Source organism: Elgaria multicarinata, chromosome 19 (genome assembly GCF_023053635.1).
Source record: "Elgaria multicarinata webbii isolate HBS135686 ecotype San Diego chromosome 19, rElgMul1.1.pri, whole genome shotgun sequence".
In the NCBI taxonomy this organism is placed as follows: Eukaryota; Metazoa; Chordata; class Lepidosauria; order Squamata; family Anguidae; genus Elgaria; species Elgaria multicarinata.
In genome coordinates this window covers 13,855,266-13,872,692 of record NC_086189.1, presented here as the reverse complement: position 1 = coordinate 13,872,692, position 17,427 = coordinate 13,855,266, and the positions used below count along the sequence as shown (strand labels likewise).

Genomic DNA, 17,427 nt, shown 5'->3' with positions numbered 1-17,427 from the left:
ATTTATGAATTAAAAGGGCAGATATTGTGACACTGCTGGACACATGGAAACAGTAGGTTCAGCACTCCAGTTCCATCCACATGGTTGTGCAATTCGGCACACGCCCTTTGTGCAGTTAGCAAGGGTTTATCGCAGGCCTTGGATTGGGGCCATTGGCCAAGGTCAACAGAAGAATGCAGGCTCAGCAGATGGAAGGGAATGCAAGGTGGTGTGTTCCATGCATTGCCATATGTATTATCATGTTCTTCCATTATAGAAACAGCTACAGAATATTTGCTTAGATTTGAGTGAAGTGATGGCTGGCTCACTCGACTTCATTGAGAATGGCTGTACGATTTATGATGCACTTGGCTTCTCATTGATGGCTTCCTCTTAACTGCCATGTTAATAGCATGGCAGTTCCATTTCATGTCATTTTATTGTCATAACCATAACAATTTGTTTGCAGAAGTCGAAGACTGCTGAGCTTAATATTGGCCACATATATTCTTGTAACTCACACCATTGGTCTCTTTGCTAATGATGTCTCTAGTGATATCTATAAGGAAACTTGGACTCTCTTCTGTGCTATGGAAAGATATGCTTCCTGTCCCCTATTGTCATAATTTGATCAATATGGTTCCATTGGTCCTTATGTTTGAAGATCAGAATACTTGCATCTGAAAAAGATCTTTAAAAATCCACTGTAATACTAATCATGGATTGCAATGTCTGTTATGTCAATAAAGGGGGGAAATAAACATTGAGAAGTCATGTTTAGAAAAACATTGGTTGCGCAACCTAAGGCAGGAAAATCCTAGGTAAAATTTGTATACTTTCATCATGGGAGTAGTTGCCCGTTTTCGTCTGCTCCCACCAAAGTGTCGGCATTTGTTGTTTCAGCCCAACAGGTGCCTGCAGCTGCACATCAGGGAGTTCCATGGGAGTTGTGACCATGGAAGGGCCCTTAAGAAGAAAGACACTACTAAAGGAAGGCAGGAAGCCTACGGTACGTCAGGTTTTCACTGTGGTCATTATTACACTTTGCGGGAATAGTCATGGTTGTTATAGAGCGCAGTAGAGTGTCAAAGAGAGCACCACAGCTATTTATGTTCCAGCAGGCAGACGCAGGAGGCCGCCTCTCTTGCGGACCCTCATCAAGCGAAGGAGTACAAGTGTATCATGTGAAAACCTGCAGTGGTTACACCAGGGCCACTACTTCGCTTTCACTTTTGGCTCCATTTAGATAGGGGTGTTGTTATTTTTTAGAGAAGGAATGGGTGAAAGAGAAAAAGCAGAGGAAGACACACAAGGACAAAGTACCTATAGCTTTAATGCGTATTGCAGCAGGTGCATCTTCTCATCCTGCCAATAATGTTTTCAATATACCTATTAAAGGTGTAAGAGACCACTAGCAAAGACTAGTACATAACTTTGTTTTTCTTCGTGGTCTCTGTGTTTCACAGATATGGGCTCCCCGCAGTACCCAGTTTTGCAGATACTCATTTACAGTTTCACCAATTTTCTCTTTTCAGCTTTCCTCATGGACTAGATATTGGGTTACACTTTCAGGATCTACTCTGATCTACTTTGGAGCAAAGTCATTAAGAGGCACTGAAAGAAAGCATGTAAGCAAACAATTGGGTTTATTCTGTTGACCTTGCACACAGGATACATGCATCCAGTCATAGTGGGTTACTCAATGGCAACATTTAGTCCACATTAGGGGTGGAAGGTTGCATTGCTGCATTCTATACAAACACAGAAAGCAATCCAGGGGGCAGCACAACCAACTCATTGCTATTCTGGTTTGCCTTTTTCTTTTCTAGTATAAATCTACTCCAGGAAAAAAAGTTTCCGTCGTAGGCTGGATGGTAGCACTGCCTGATGACCCTGAACACCCTGATATTTTTCAGCTAAATAACCCAGATAAAGGTAGGCATTTTAAGTTGAAATTCCTTCAGAACCTTTTGTCTGCTGGCAATAATAATGTTGATAATGTTTTTGTTAAAACACCATGTACAATGATGGTGCTATATAAATAAATAATAATAATAATAATAATAAAACAAAAAGTCCAACAGTGTGAGCTTTTGTGGACTGGAGGCTGCTTCATTAGATGCATGAACTGTTATCTGTAGTTGACAGACAGACAACTCACAAACACACATACATATGTATACATGTATACACAGAAACAGCCATGGTGGTAAAGGAAAATATATGTTTGTAATAATTCACCTTCAAATATGTAAAATGCAAAGGCGGTCATGATAGAAGCATCCATGAAGGAGGTCATAATCAAAGCATCCATGAACGAGGTCATGATTGAACCATCCTCAGCCGGAGTCAGCTGGTCTCCCCGCCTTCCGTAGGCGTGTTAGATTCTTCCACATTCTCTTCCACCACTATCTCACCACCTCTGGTGAGATAGTGTTTTTGCAAGAGCCACTGAGGTTCTTCTACTTCAGTAGGCTCGTAGAAATAATGGGTGTTTCCAGATGAAGGATTCCCAGAACTATCAATCAAAAGACATTGCACAGCAATTTCATATTTTCCTCCTTAACAGGTTTTTTTTTTTTTAGTGGTGGTGATAGAGGTGGTAAGAAGCAGCAGTAGGAAAACATGGAAGGGTTACAAATCGGGAGACGTCATCTGGAACCCCTGTAAAATTCTTTAAATGAGACAGGGCAACCTCAGCTTCAAGCACTCTATACTTCCACTCCCCCCCCCCTTACAGAAACACACAACAATTATGAAAGCTCTAGCTAGGAAGTTTGGATTGTTTCTTATTTAAACCAGCTTTGACCACAACCCAATGGCATGTTGGTCTAACAGTCCTCCGGTGCTCACCTGCACCTGCCATTGCCCAAACCTGCTCTCTGCCCAGATAAAAAAATCTTCCTCTAGTTTTGACTTTCAGCTTCTTGCTCCTTACTGCTGTTCGTGTTCCTCCAAATTCAAGGGCTCCTGTTTGTTTTATTTTTTATTTTGCAGGCAATGTTTACAAGTTTCAGACTGGTTCAAGGTTTCATGCAATACTGTGGCACAAACATTTGGACGACGCATGCAGAAGCACCAGGCCTCAGGTAAGTTTTTTTTTTCCTACTTGGGTTTCAGATTGTAGCTAAAATGGTACTCAAGTGGAGAGCCTTTTCTAATTGGGCTAGAGTTACTGCAAAACCATCTGGCAAATTCTGACTTGCTACATCATTTATTCTTGAATTTTAAAAGTTACCCCCAGGTTCTGGTGCTTGCAAGTCTTTGTCAAATAGCATACACAGAGAAAGACCATCATCTTCTGGTGCTGGAGATACGATTTGGGATTAGGACGCATAGGGTAAAAACTTGAATCCTCATTCATCTTGCCAGAGCAAGGAACCACACTAATTCCTAGGTTAGACAAAGATAAGGAGCAACATTGTGCGTGTTAGAGCGTTGCTGTTTAGCACTGCACATCCAATCTATATTGTACATTGATGGTGCTATAAAAATAAATTATTATTATTATTATTTAGCCACACTGCTAACGCAGCACCCATGCAGCTAAGGTTCCTGCACCTTCTGAGCACAATCAGCTCCCCATACTGAAAGAACGCCATACCATCACAGGGCTCAGTGGGAAAGAAAATGACGGCAGTTTTGCAGCTCAAGCCCATATTGGGTGTGTGACAGGAGACTTCGAAAGAGAGTCCTCAAGAAGAAAAGGGAATGTGGCAAACGTTAGTGGTTGGTCTCAAATCAACACGTGTCAATTGTAGGCTTAACAGAGCCAAACGGTCGCTCCTATTTCTTTTTATGAATAGTTGCACGGTCTAAGGAAAGGAGCCTCCTCGCAAAAACCTTACATGTATCTTCGATTGGCACTTGGGTTTTCCAGCATCTCAGGGACCCGTTCATTACGCTGATTCGTTTTCCTTTTCCCTGCCAGGTACCTGCAAACCTTATGTCATTCGAATAACATGCTCCAGTATGTGGTGTAACTTCAAGTGCCAAACTGCAGGATGGGAAATTGGTTCCCGCAGGAGAATGGAGGAAGGAGACTCCAGAGTGAGCCAGCTGTCCACAACAGCAACTTCAGCACTTTTCTACATAACTTGAAAGTAATTATGACACAGCTTCTAAAAGCAGAAAGTGAATGTTGTCCTTAGGACAGGATCTAACCCAATGCACTGATGAGAGAGATGATTTAGACTGATCAAAGATATGGCCTGCTCAGCGCAGGGCCCTTGAGTCCTTGACTTTCGCTTTGTGGTCACAGGCTGCCGTGGATTTCTGTTCTGCCACAAACTGTGCATCACATCTTCTGCGGATTCTTTTTTTCTTTTTTTTAACTGCTCTTTTTATTGTCGAGCTGCTTTATGTGACTGAAGAACATTTAGCCCATGTTGGGTTTTTCAATTATTTCTAATGCACAAAACAATTGACAGTGTTAACTTGCTACAAAGTGTCAATTAGAATAGGACATTGTGGAACAACATTTTTATAACCTTAAGTGCACTGAGTTGCTTGGCAATGTGGCTGCCTCAGATTTTGTATCAAACCTAGGGACAAAACTGATGTTCATACCTGAGCTATTTGGGAAATGTGTATTTTGGCACAAGATAAACCACTTGTAATTTAGCGTTTGTTTCTTGTAATTGGCTGTGCTGCTTTGTTTTAATTAACTAGAGGTGCCCAGGCAAATGAAGGGTCTGTTGCTGCTGAAATTCAGTTGGTGTTAAGGCTCCTCCTGGGTTCCGTCACCCCAAAAGAAATAATTTTGCCTTAAATTATTTTGTTTGTTCTTCCTATCTGTTCAAGTGTCACCTGCACCCATAGAGTTGCTTTCAGGTCTTCCAGGTTACCGGGCATGTGACTCAGTAGAAGAACTGAAAGAGATTTCCGGCCTTGGTGGAGGGGGTTGCCCTCACCCCATTTCTCCTGGGGACGGGGTTGTCACTAGGCTCATGCTACATCCAGCTTTTTAGTACTTTACAGTCTAAAGTACTAAACAGAAAGTACTTAACAGAAAGGCAATGTTCAGGCTCCGTTAAGCAAGGAAAGAATATTCGCGTCATCCGTCCTTTCCTGATACCCAAACAACAGCCCCAGAGCAAGCATTCAGCTACTGCCTGCCTGCCTGCTTGCCAGGGTGCCCACTGAACGATGCAGCATCTAATATGAGGGAAGCCCTGCGCTTGAAGAAATGCCCCGGCAAGGGAATGTTGCCCACTGATCTGCCTGGATCGTGACTACGTTGAACCAGATATTTATTTTACATGTGTTTTCTTTCATGTTAAGCATCTCGATGGTTGTTGACTACAATATCTCTTTAACTGTCATGCTGTATATCTGTGTCATAGTCCCAAAAGTGAAACCCAACATGAAACTAGCTCTCAAAGAGAAACTAGTTCTTGAATCTTGCCAGCACCCTACCGAGAGAGTCAGGCAGCTTCCCTGCCAGGCACCATTTTCACTTGGCCAGGAGCAGTTGCCAGTGAACCCAAAGGCTAACCATGTTAGGATGGCAAGTAATGGAGCATCCATAACTCCATTATGGGATAATGAACCACATTATGACCCCACATTATGGGGTGTTCTGTTTGGTTACCACCATCTCGTAATGTAGTAGCATATGATTCTGCACAGAATCTTGCACACGAGAGATGCCTACAGTTTACACATGTGGATTGTTCTTGAGGATGAAGCACCTCTCCAGATTTGCCATCGAAAGTGAAGGAATACAGCTTTGTGAAGTCTCTCCCTATATACATGTGCTGCTGATATCCCATCCACCTGCAACATATAGGAGGAGACGCATCTTGCCAGCTGCATGATGGTAATTTAAAGCCTGGCCGCCAAACCTCCCAGCTGATGCTGACAAAAACCAACACCACCATACTAGGACCGTAACCCCATCTAGCAGTGGCCCTAGCTTTGAAATGCTTTCAGCCACTTTGTGACATCGTGGAGAGAGCACTATGGTCCCTTTTACAGTTGTATTAAATCAAAGCATTTTCCCTATTAACAGCATATTCCTGAATTCTATCCTGTCTTAAGTTTTAAGGAAGCCAAAAGAAAGGAGCATCTACCTGAGACATGGAACAAGGACTAGGCCTTCCCATGCTGCCAGTGACCTACTTGTCACACACAGGGAATTATCACATGGCTAATTGAATAAGTGGTCTTGAAGGGTATAACAGTAGTCTTCAGATTGCTCATTCCGTTTGGGTGGAAGAGAACAATCTTAGCGGTATGTTTAGACAGTTATGTAAAGGTTAAATACACATTGGCTAGAGCACAGAGTTGTAGTTCCTCACAAAAAAATGTATTTTAAACAAAATAAATTTGACGTGGCTGGGATGAATTCCAAGACAGACTTACACAAGGATTCATCAGTAATCCTGGTACTTATGGTTAATCTCACAACACAAGAGCCACATCTAAATCTTATAACAAATGCCCTGTGTCAGTGTCAAGTGCAAAGGCCAGACACGACTGAAGTCAAAGGAGTGGTTTGATCAGAACAGATGCAGCTACCACCCATGAAGGATGCAGAGACTAAGCAGCCTTACAAGGACGTAAGTCTCACTGAACCCAGGCTTACTTCTCAGTAAGAATACTTAGTGTTTCGCTCTCATACACTTTCAGAAAAAGGGCTCCTTGAAAGCAAATCCCTATTTTTGCTTTTCATTTTACTTCTTGGAGAAACAAGGCATGGCCTTTGAAAAGAATTATTGTGTCTCAAGAGAAAAACGCCTCCCAAATCTCGCCAGCCCCCATCGATTTACATCGGCTCTCCTCAACCAAAAAACATTTGGACCGGAAATCAGCAGGGGCCTTGATAAGACATTGCATGAATGAAAAGAACACTTGTTATGGTGACACCCAAGAGGAGAAGTATCTCCTTGTGTAATGAATGAAACTTGCATGCATCTGTGGAGGGAAGAAAATCTCTTGGAATTAAGCTACTTGAAAGTCCCTCTGCAAATCTGCATTTGGAATGTTTTGGGTTTCTTTAAAGAACCAGTGGTACAAATGGCTGGCCGTGATTTTTATTTGTTGTATAGGTAGTATTGCATCTGATGGATATGGAAAATTGTACAATATTGTGTGATAATGGAGTAACATGGTGCAGTATTCAGCAATACAGGCAGCTTTGCTGCACAGTGTTTTGAGAAGATGAAATAAACGAGTGATAGACCAGTATATGGATATTGTTATTAGCATAATTCACATTTAAATGGTTCTCATCCTATAAAAGCATGAAGGTCTACTTAGCTACAGATTTTTTTTAAGTGCACCTTTTACTGTGAATCAAATAATAAAGCAATGCATATTGGTACTTTTTAAAATATCATTTTTGTCAGACCCGAGCCAGAGCCCCAATACACACGCACACACTGCCCACCTTCTTTCATTGGTGGCAATAGACCCATGTATGCAAAGGCAAAGTCCTGTCCATCAGCTTCCTCCTTTGAAACAAACTGGGGTGCTTGTGTGGGTGGGATAGCTCCATGGTGCACACCTGTATTCTGGCACCTGGAACATTTAAAGAACCAGGCTGCCAGTCTCTTGTGATAGCTGCACAAAGCTCAGCCATTTTGCGAAAGGGGTCCCAAGCGGATTATTTTCAGGATGACAATTTGGGTAGCTACATTGAGGCAATATTATTTATTATTAATTTATTAGCGTGTGCGTAATTTAAAAGTAAACTTAGTGCCAAAATGCATGTTTTTCCAATTAGCACTCAGTCGAAGCATAGTCAATAGTATTCAATTTTCAACCCTTTCATCACATTGTGATGTGAACCAATTTCTATATTTCAATTTGTTTCGTGTGAGAACTGTTGCACTAATTTATTTTTATTTTAATTTTTAGCCGTATCCCAGCAGCCCCACTGCATGCGATTTGTGTAAGGCCTCTTTCTAAAAAAAATTCTTGTGAATTGTCTCACTCATGATAACCACTGAAATTTTAACCCTTGTGTGGGAGTCTTTTAGGTTTTTGGCAAAAGTATTTTGTTACCTCAGTCTTATATCAGGTTGCTGTATTTTTCAGCTTGTTACATTGATAATAATTGTTTCACTAATTAAAAAAGTTTACTGTAAAAAAAAAGTATTTTTCTTCTGTGGTGTGTGTGTGTGTGGGGGGGGCAGATTACATTCAGAGCCAAGTATTTTTTTTTCTTCCAACTTCTGCTCAGTACACAATGAGGATGTGGCATCGACAGGCACTTCCAAGGCCTACATCACAGCCGGGGCCCTCTGCTGATAGTCCACAAAGCTTTCTGGCCCTGCTGCTCTTACTACCTGCAGTAGTTGCCTTCTCTCAGTGTGCAAGACTGAGGAGATGAACCCCTACCCTGGACTTGCCAAGTACTTTCCCTCTGGGTAGCTCGTGGCATCTGGCCACAGAGGTAGAGAGAAGAGAAATGGGCAGCAGTGGCAGCAACAAGGGACAGAATGGCCCGACAGAAGCCTCTCAGCCTCTCCCTTAGCCATTCACAGCTGATGTGACAAGTAAAGCTGTCAAAATTTCATCCACAGCACCGTGCACAAGGTGAATTCTAACAGAGCTGAAATTTCTACTTGAAGACTCCTTCAGAAATAAAAAATGTTCCTGTCTAATGGAGTCACTCTTCGCCTTCTCCCCCTTTTTCTCAACGGTTCCTAAGACTTATGCTGAATTTCTCAAATTCTGACACGCAGACTGGGTTTGGATGACACAATAGTCAGCCGTTGATTGTTGTGTCATCTGGCGAGCCTTTTTCCATGCCAAGGTTGGTTATTTCCCCCGACATAACCAACGCCAATAATCAACGGTGTGCAGAGTTGACTATCTGCACAACCGTTGATTATTGTGACGTGAGGCGGGCTCCGATGACTATTTGACATGCCTATAGAGTTACAAGACAAGAGCAGCAGAACTCCCTGCTGCTCTTGCCCAGTGGGACGCTACAGGTATGTATCAGCCGTCCTGGGAAGCCTGTGGGGAGCCGCCAAGCAGCAGAATATTTCTCCTTTGGTTTGATGTTACATGTCAAGCCGCAGGAGATATCCTTGCCCCCCCCAAATCCATTTGGATATCAGGTTGGGGGGATGAAAGTAGCTCTCCTGTGCTTAACGTCAAACCGTGGGAAAAATCCTTCCACTCATATCGGGGCAGGGGGTGCGAATGTATCATTCCCCCGTGCGAATGTATCATTCCCCCGTGCGAATGGCGGCCGTCCATTCTTTGCGGGCAGAAGCATCTCTCCTGCAGTTGTCAGAAACAGCCCTAACCAGGGATGGCACATCCCGTGAGAATCCTCCTTCAGGCCGGGTGCCCCCACTGTTGGTACCCGGCACAAAGGGGTATTCTCATGGCAACCAGCGCCACTATTTGGTGGGGAGAGCAGGGGATCCTCAATAGTCAACCCTGAGTTGATACTCAACTCCACAGTCGACTATTATCATGTCTTCTTGTGAGTACCCCCTAAACAGTCAACCGTGGAGTTGAGTACCAACACAGGGTTGGCTACTGTGTCATCCGAACTTGGCCTCAAGACTACCCACAGGACTCATACTTGATTTATGAGCCATGTTAGGAGGCAGCAGGCCGATGAATCCCAGATGCTGGGAAGCAGTATTGGGAGAAAGCATTTGCCCTCATGTCCCATTTGTGGCATTCTACTTGGTCTCAGTTTTAAATATTTTTTAAAAAAAACATATTTTGTATATTTGGAAACGGTTGAATTAGTTGGGAAACCCTGGACATACAGGCACATTTTAGCTTTCTGATTCTAAGCATCTTGAATGATGCGACAAGCCTGGAAACTTTGGGCAATACATGGGGGTTGAAGGGTGCTTTAATCCCGCATGGAGGAAATAAACCAGACTTGCCCCGCTCCAAAATAAGACGGAAAAGGGAGGGGAAGGGGCGAGATGAGGGCAGGACAGTGACGACGTTGTGCGAGTACCACGTTGCAAAACCACAAACCAGGCATGACGAGAGTGCCATAAAACGCTCTTGTGATGGGGCTTTTGCTTACGATTGCACTGCCATTCTTGGTCTTTTGAGATGCATTTGCCAGGATGGAATTAAATTTTCTTAAATTTCTCTAGTACTACATATTACATAGCTTAGACATCATTTTCGGGGTGTAAAGGCCAGGTAGCAATTTATGAACACTTGTCTTAAATGTCTTATTCATGATTCTAAAGGAAAATATTTCACAATCCATTTTTTTCCATTGGGCGGGTTGGGGATGGGGGACCTCTTAACCTGTCCTTAGGGGTAAAACTATTTCCCCAAATTTTCCAATATTTTTCTGGGTGTTCACATCTCTAAGCACAGTTTGCCTTACTTCTGATTTCTTTAGAGCACAACATCCCCTCTCTTGGCTCAGCTGCCATCAGCATACTGTACTTCCCTTTTAATTCACAAAAACACATATTGCTCTATATCGTAGAATCATAGAATAGTAGAGTTGGAAGGGGCCTATAAGGCCATCGAGTCCAACCCCCTGCTCAATGCAGGAATCCACCTGAAAGCATCCCTGACAGATGGATGTCCAGCTGCATCATGGGAGGCCCCAAGAATTTAGAAATCACTCCTTCATTTGTGTGTATATCTGTCCTATTTTCAAACTGACAGACACTCTTCCATCAGAATACACCAATAATGATAACTCTGAGCGTCTGCACAGGGTTAAAAGGTAGGAGTATAGCTCTGTGTTTATATAATTTTGATATAGTGGCCCCATTCAGAAGACCCCTTAAACCATGGCTTTAACCATGGTGGTTAAGCCAGAAAGCCAGGCTGTGTTCAGAAGACACCTTAAACCATGACTTTAACCACAGTGAATAAAGCTTTTTGCCTTATTCCCCATGGTTAAAGCCATGGTTTAAGGTGTCTTCTGAACATAGCCTGTCTTTCTGGCTTAACTTCCGTGGTTAAAGCCGTGTTTTAAGGGGGTCTTCTGAACGGGGCCATATTCATATTATATTTGGTATTAAATTACTTGCAATCTCCTAACCCAGCGGCTCCAAGCCTGACCGAAACCAGGAAACTGCAAGACTTGCTTGCTGAGAGTTGACATTTGAATGAATCCTCAACACAAAAGGTCTATTGTCTTTTATAATTCAAGGTAGTAGTTTAGCTAGCAATTTGTGAAAGAGGAGCCGTAGCTCGGTGGTAGAGTCAAGTAGAACCCCCGGCATCTCCCAATAGGGCAGGGAAGCCTCCTGCCAGAAACCTTGGAGAACCGCTGCTGCAGGTGGGTCTTCCCAACCCTGGGCTAGAAAGACCAATGCTCTGACTCAGTATAACACAGCTTCTGATGTCCCTGTTGGCTGATTTAAAAATTAAATAATTTTAAATAAAGAAACAACATAAACGCTCCATTTACGCCTGTAATGTTCCTTCAATGGCTTTACGGCCACCATTTGCGCAGAAATCCCCGAGCCGCCATTTCTACACAAATGGCGGCTTGTTATGGGGACAGGGCAGCTGATGGACTCACTTGTCGGGTGCACAGCCGCTTGGCGAGCGGGTCCGGGAAGGCGAGCAAGAACCAGAGGTTCAGCAAGCACCTCCAGAGACCGGACAGAGGTGAGTCCGTCCACCCCTACCTTCAAATAGATCATTGTCCTCTGCGAAGTAGGACATACGGCTTCCCTACATTCTAGTAGTCCTTGCAGATTGCACTGTTAGGAGGAAATAAAAAAAACTTTCTATAGCTCATATGCTGGTTTAGAGGTGTATTTGGGGGATACAACACGAAACAGGGCTATTCCCTAAAGCTAAGTTTTTAAGTCCAACCTATTTTTTTTAGTGAGGAACGATTCAATAGCATCCCAGATGGGGCTGATCAGGATTATTATTATTATTATTATTATTATTATTATTATTATTATTATTATTATTATCATCATCCCGCCTTTTGCCCAATACTGTGCCTCAAGGATTACAACTATCAGGTGTGGGTTTAAACCTTCCCCTTGCTTAGGGCCGAGTTCGATTTTTTTTTAATATTTTAACTTGTAAGGTTATTCATGGATCTGTTAAATCTTATGAATATTGCATGTTGCTATGGGGACTCTGGCCCAAAAGCTAGGATTCAAGTCTTCTAAATAATGCATGTAATCAATATATAAAGCAATACGTCACTTCAAAGCTTTTATGTTTCATTCGTGGGGGGGGGGGGTGTTTCCCAATGGAGGGCTCTTCAAAAGGCTTTGTGCAGCTATTTCCTTTCTTCCTTAACACGTTTCCCCCCCAATAAGAAGTAGCAGTAGTAAGAAAACCCCAAAGAACTATAAATGGAAGGCAATATTACCTGGATGTCCTGTAAAATTCTGTAAAGGAAGCAACGTGTGCACAGTAAAAGCCTCATTTGAAAGCGCCTTTGGTTCTCTTGCAAGCATGTAACGGTGGCCACACCTTTAAAAAACAAATAAATCCTAAATTAATCAGCATCCTCTCTGCAGCTTCATTCTAGCACTTTATGAGCTTTTAGCTTGGCAGCTCAGAATCCATTAGCAGCTCCTACATTATAGTGCTGTGTTCTTTCCTCTTCATCTTTTTCTCCCTCTTTGGTGTCACTTGTTCCCTGCATAGTATACAGCCACACAGTGGGGACCAAGCCCAGAAGGTCTCCATGTGGCCTGATGAGCACAAGATTTGTTGGAGATCGGCTTCTGTACCACTGCAGACGTTCGGCAAAATTTAAACCTGTGATATTCTGGTCTCGCCATCTCCCCTACCTTCCCAGGAATAAAAACACTTCACAGGTATGTATATGAGCATTGTACTTATTCAGATTAATTATGTGTCTCTTCCCTCTTTTGATAGTTTGAGAAGTGATCACTTCCCTAGGCACAATTTTAGCTCTGTAAGATCCATAAAGGCCTCTCTCTCTCTCTCTCTTTCTTGTACTTTGAGTTAACTCCCTTATTCTGTTCCCCAGCTGAAACAAAGTCTTAAGTGTAAGGCAGGTCTTGTTACTTTTCCCTTTCCCTTTTTCCCTCTGCTGCCTACACACACGTGCACAGACACACACACTCTTTAAATAATATGCACCTTGACACAGGGTCTCTATATTTTGCTTAAACAATATCTTGATTAAAAAAAATACTGTACTTCAGAAATAATAAAATATACAGGGCATGACAAGAACCCTTGCGGTATTCCTTCCATGCCATTTCAATGATTGCTTAGAGCTCATGATTACTTAAGAGCTCATACACTGATTGCCTTGGGGATTTTTCACCCTGTAACTCAGACAATTGAGTGAGTGGCTCTGCTTGAGCTGCTAAAACATTAGCCATTGGCTCAGTTTTGTCACCGAATGCTTCCAGTGCCCGCTTCCAAAGTATTGCCTCCAGACCTGTGATGGCGAGTTTGTTGTGAGAAGGGTTTGGCAACTAGAACATGACTCAACTATGTGTCTTTCTCTGAGACAAAGTAGACAAAGAGTGTTTTTGTCTGAAGGAGGCCATTTGCCCCAAGGGCAAATCACGATCACAAAATACAACAAAAGGTTCGCTTGGCACCTACATTATATTCTTTTAGACACCAAGGAAAGACCTTTTTATTCTCCCAGTATTTTAACAGTCTATAAATTAATTTTAAATTTGTATTTTTGCATTGCTGCTGTTTTTATCTTGGTTGTGCTTTTATATTGTATTTTATATTATGACTTTATACTATTGTTTTGTTTTGAATTGTCTTAAATTTGTAAACTGCCCAGAGGGCTTCGGCTATTGGGCGGTGTAGAAATACAATAAATAAATAAATAACTGCAAAACTCAAAAAAAGTAGAGAAGAAAACTGATCAAAATAAAGAAAGATTGAATAAAAACATCGATTATATATACTACAGACTCTTTTACAGCCAAAAGATTCCCTCATGAGGTCACCACTCTGGCGGTCTTCGAGGACTGAGGGAGAGGCGGAGACCATTGGGACACGTGCTGTTGGACGTGGCAGAGGGGTTCCCACCTAAAAACACCGTTAGCTATAGAAGTTTTCCTGAGCACAAGCTCCACGCAGGTGCAGAGCCCATATGTGTGACTGCACAGAAGACCACTCGAAGAACCACAGTTACAGGTAAGCAACCTAGTCTTGTGTGGGTTAAATTACATACACTGGTTACTTTCGTTGGAATTGGGTTTCAGTGCGTTATGCACTGCAGGAAAGCTCTTGTGCCAGATAGTTATGTTGCATTCATGTGGAACGTCGTTGGCATCTTTAGAGAGCAAATGTGATCCAATTGATTTGCATTAGCGAAAGTGGCAAAGTCCGTCAGCCTCAGAACCAAAAATGAGCTCTGTGGGCTTGGTGATGTTCAAAGGAGAGGCAAGCATTGCAAACCTCCAAAATCTAAGATGATGACATTCAAGTTTAATAGCCTAAAAAAGGATACCAGTGGAAAGGATAAACAAGCAAGGTGCCAGAGGGAAGGGTCGTACAGCTTCCAAACAGTTCATCTCAAACAGAACCTACAGCAGTAGATAATGTAGATAAACAGGCACTAAATAACATGACCAGTGTGTCGCAAGGAAAAATCCAGTCTACCCTACTTTTAATGAGGAATCAGTTAGTCTTCACAAACCTCCCTATGATTCCCGCTTGTTCCCCTTATTTAAATGAAAGACATTCAAGTTTGCCTCCTGCTCTGGAAGTCTACACCAGGGTTAAGAAACCAACGGTCCATGGGTCAGCTTGGCTCACCAGCCCAGCTCATCCTGCTCCTGTACACAGAGTACCTGCCCCCTACCTGAACCCACGCACCCCCACATGCCCAAGGCAACCAGGGGAGGAGGCAGGAGAGGAATTCCTCCAATCTGTGAATCTCCTATTCCCATTTCTTCCAGCTGGGAGGGCGAGCTGCGTCCTCTGCACTGGGAAAGGCATGGGACAGATGAAACCTCAGCCTGCTTTGCTGCACAATGGCTTTTTGCGGGAACCCTGGGAAGGAAAAGCAGGAGTGAAGCTTCTTGGTGGGAGACTTAGGATAGGTAAAAGGAAGGACTTCTTCACACAGCAAACCACTAAAGTATGAAATTCGCTACCACAAGATGTAGTGAGGGCCACCAGTTTGGATGGCTTTAAAGTGGGGTTAGATAATACTAGTCCTGGTGGCTATGTGCTTCCTCCAGTATCGGAGGCAGTAAGCCTATGTACACCAGTTGCTGGGCAACATGGGCAGGAGGGTGCTGTTGCATTCATGCCCTGCTAGTGGGTTTCTGGTCAACCATCTATTGAGTGAGAAATAGGAACTCTTACTATACTTCAGAGAGTAAGGATTCCTGTTGCTCACTCAATAGATGGTGAATGCTACTGATTGCTGGAGAGTTTGCTGATGGACTCAATATTCCACCATTAAAGCTAATCCTTCCAATTCTAATTTACTAAATAACCCATTGGATATTGGGATAAAGAGGGTGTGTGCTAAGGACTCTCTCAGGGGTCCCCAGGAGATTATAATTGGTCTTTCAGAATAAGTGGTAATTTAATACCTTTCTTCACTTTTCTCTCTCTTTCCTCTGTAGGCTAACTGATATAGGATATTAAACAAGGACAGGAGTATTCCATTGTGTAACTGACAATGTTAATCTCTGGGAAGAAAGTTGACTCAATTGCTGGAACTTTCCTTTTTCTTTTCATCTTTCTCTTAACTTTTGCATCATATTACTGGAAGAGAAGCACGATGGGGTATGATATAAATGGAAAAACCAGCCAGCCAAAACCTCACAATCATTCTTGTAGAGGCCAACTTGCCAGTGACACGATCACCCAACTCCAAGATAAACACAGCTTTATCATAGCCCCATATTTTGACAACAGAAATGGAACTCTCATACGTGTTATTAGTATTGTTCATTACAAAAAAGTCAAGGAACTTTACTGCTTGTTCTGCTGTCAAAATAGTAACAACACTATCATAGTGAAGGCTAAGATAGATGTTCACAAAGACCGATTTGAGTTCCCTTATGGTACAGCAGATTTACTTTGCTGGGAACCCAAAAACTGTTATCCACGGTACATGTCAATTCATCCATCCCTTGAACTGGATTTTGCACAGCTACCAGTTTTTGAAATAAAAAACCGCAATATTGAAAGCTCCTCCCTGGAATTCACAGTGTGCATTTCTACCATGTTTGGAGACTATAACAATGTCTTGCAGTTCATACAGAGTATAGAGATGTATAAAATACTTGGGGCACAGAAAGTGATTATTTATAAGAACAAGTGCAGCCGATTAATGGAGAAAGTCCTACAGTATTATGTCTCTGAAGGGACCATTGAAATTGTCCCGTGGCCCATAAACTTGTACCTTAAGGTTTCATCTTACTGGCATTATTCCATGGATGTCAAAGATATTGGCTACTATGGACAAATTACAGCCCTGAATGATTGCATCTACCACAACATGTATAGAAGCAAGTATGTGTTGCTTATTGATGCTGACGAAATTATTCTCCCTATTAAGGATGCAGACTGGAAATCCCTAATGCAAAGGCTTCAAGAGAAAAATCCAGGGGCTGGTGTTTTCTTGTTTGAAAACCATGTCTTCCGTAATAATGTGTTCACCTCCACTACTTCATTCAATTTCTCATCTTGGAGCACTGTGCCTGGGGTAAACTTGTTTCAGCATATCTACAAAGAACCTAACAAAAAAGGTGTCTTCAACAACAGGAAGATGGTTATTGACCCAAGGAAAGTGATTCAGACATCTGTCCACTCTGTTCTCGCGATGTATGGGGAGCCTGTGGAAGTTTCCGGTGACATTGCCATTAATTTCCATTGCAGAATACCCAAACGTACAGATTTGGTGGAGAAATCCCTGATTCGAGACCCAATCCTCTGGAGATACAACACATCCTTGATTGAAAATATTAACCAAGTCCTGCACAAATCCAATCTTGTAGAAGCAAATGCCAAACTGTAACAGGTGCTAGAAGTACTCAAAGAGGCAAAAAAAAGGTCGATGCCTTCATAAAGAGTGCGTGCAGAATCAACATACTAAATGGTTGAAAGTTACAAAACAAGCTAGAAATATTTTACTAGGAGAAAGAAACCTCTTCAAAGGGAATTATTCTATTTTTTTCAGACAGTTCTATAACAAACTTCATACTTCTGTAATACATAATTGTTGTAGATTTCCTGTCATTCCTGGCACCCCCCTCTGGTCACGAGAGACACTGCCCAAAATCACATTTCCCCACAAGCAGGTGATAATATGGATACAGATGACGCCTGTATCTGAGTTGCAATGCAGGATAGAGCCTTTTTAGTTGCACCACCCAGATTATGCAAGACCCTACCCTATGAAGCCTGATTAGCTCCTTCCTTGATGGCATTTCGATGAATAAAAACATGTTTATTTTTCTACGCCTTTGGTTTGACAGGCTGTTGTTGCGGGTTTCCTCCCTTTAGGTTTAACTGGATCCTGTTCTTAGTTTTCTAGTTTTTATT

The 17,427-nt window shown here is 42.5% G+C and overlaps 2 protein-coding genes across 4 annotated transcripts in view; both read left to right on the top strand.

Annotated features, from left to right (window-relative positions):
- The window catches only part of RALGPS1 (Ral GEF with PH domain and SH3 binding motif 1), a 185,570-nt gene extending 177,491 nt beyond the window's left edge, over positions 1–8,079 (top strand). For all 3 annotated transcript variants that reach the window (XM_063144542.1, XM_063144540.1, XM_063144541.1), the window contains 5 exons: positions 883–988; positions 1,515–1,607; positions 1,809–1,914; positions 2,977–3,068; positions 3,911–8,079. In XM_063144542.1, the coding sequence (XP_063000612.1) occupies positions 883–988; positions 1,515–1,607; positions 1,809–1,914; positions 2,977–3,068; positions 3,911–3,940 (427 nt within the window). In that variant the 3' untranslated portion in view covers positions 3,941–8,079. The remainder of the gene's footprint in view (positions 1–882; positions 989–1,514; positions 1,608–1,808; positions 1,915–2,976; positions 3,069–3,910) is intronic.
- A 7,579-nt stretch (positions 8,080–15,658) lies between these two features.
- On the top strand, positions 15,659–16,913 carry LOC134411261 (uncharacterized). Its single transcript, XM_063144982.1, has one exon. It carries the CDS (start codon positions 15,659–15,661, stop codon positions 16,898–16,900), a length of 1,242 nt encoding a protein of 413 aa, XP_063001052.1. The 3' UTR covers positions 16,901–16,913.
- Positions 16,914–17,427: the final 514 nt, after the last annotated feature.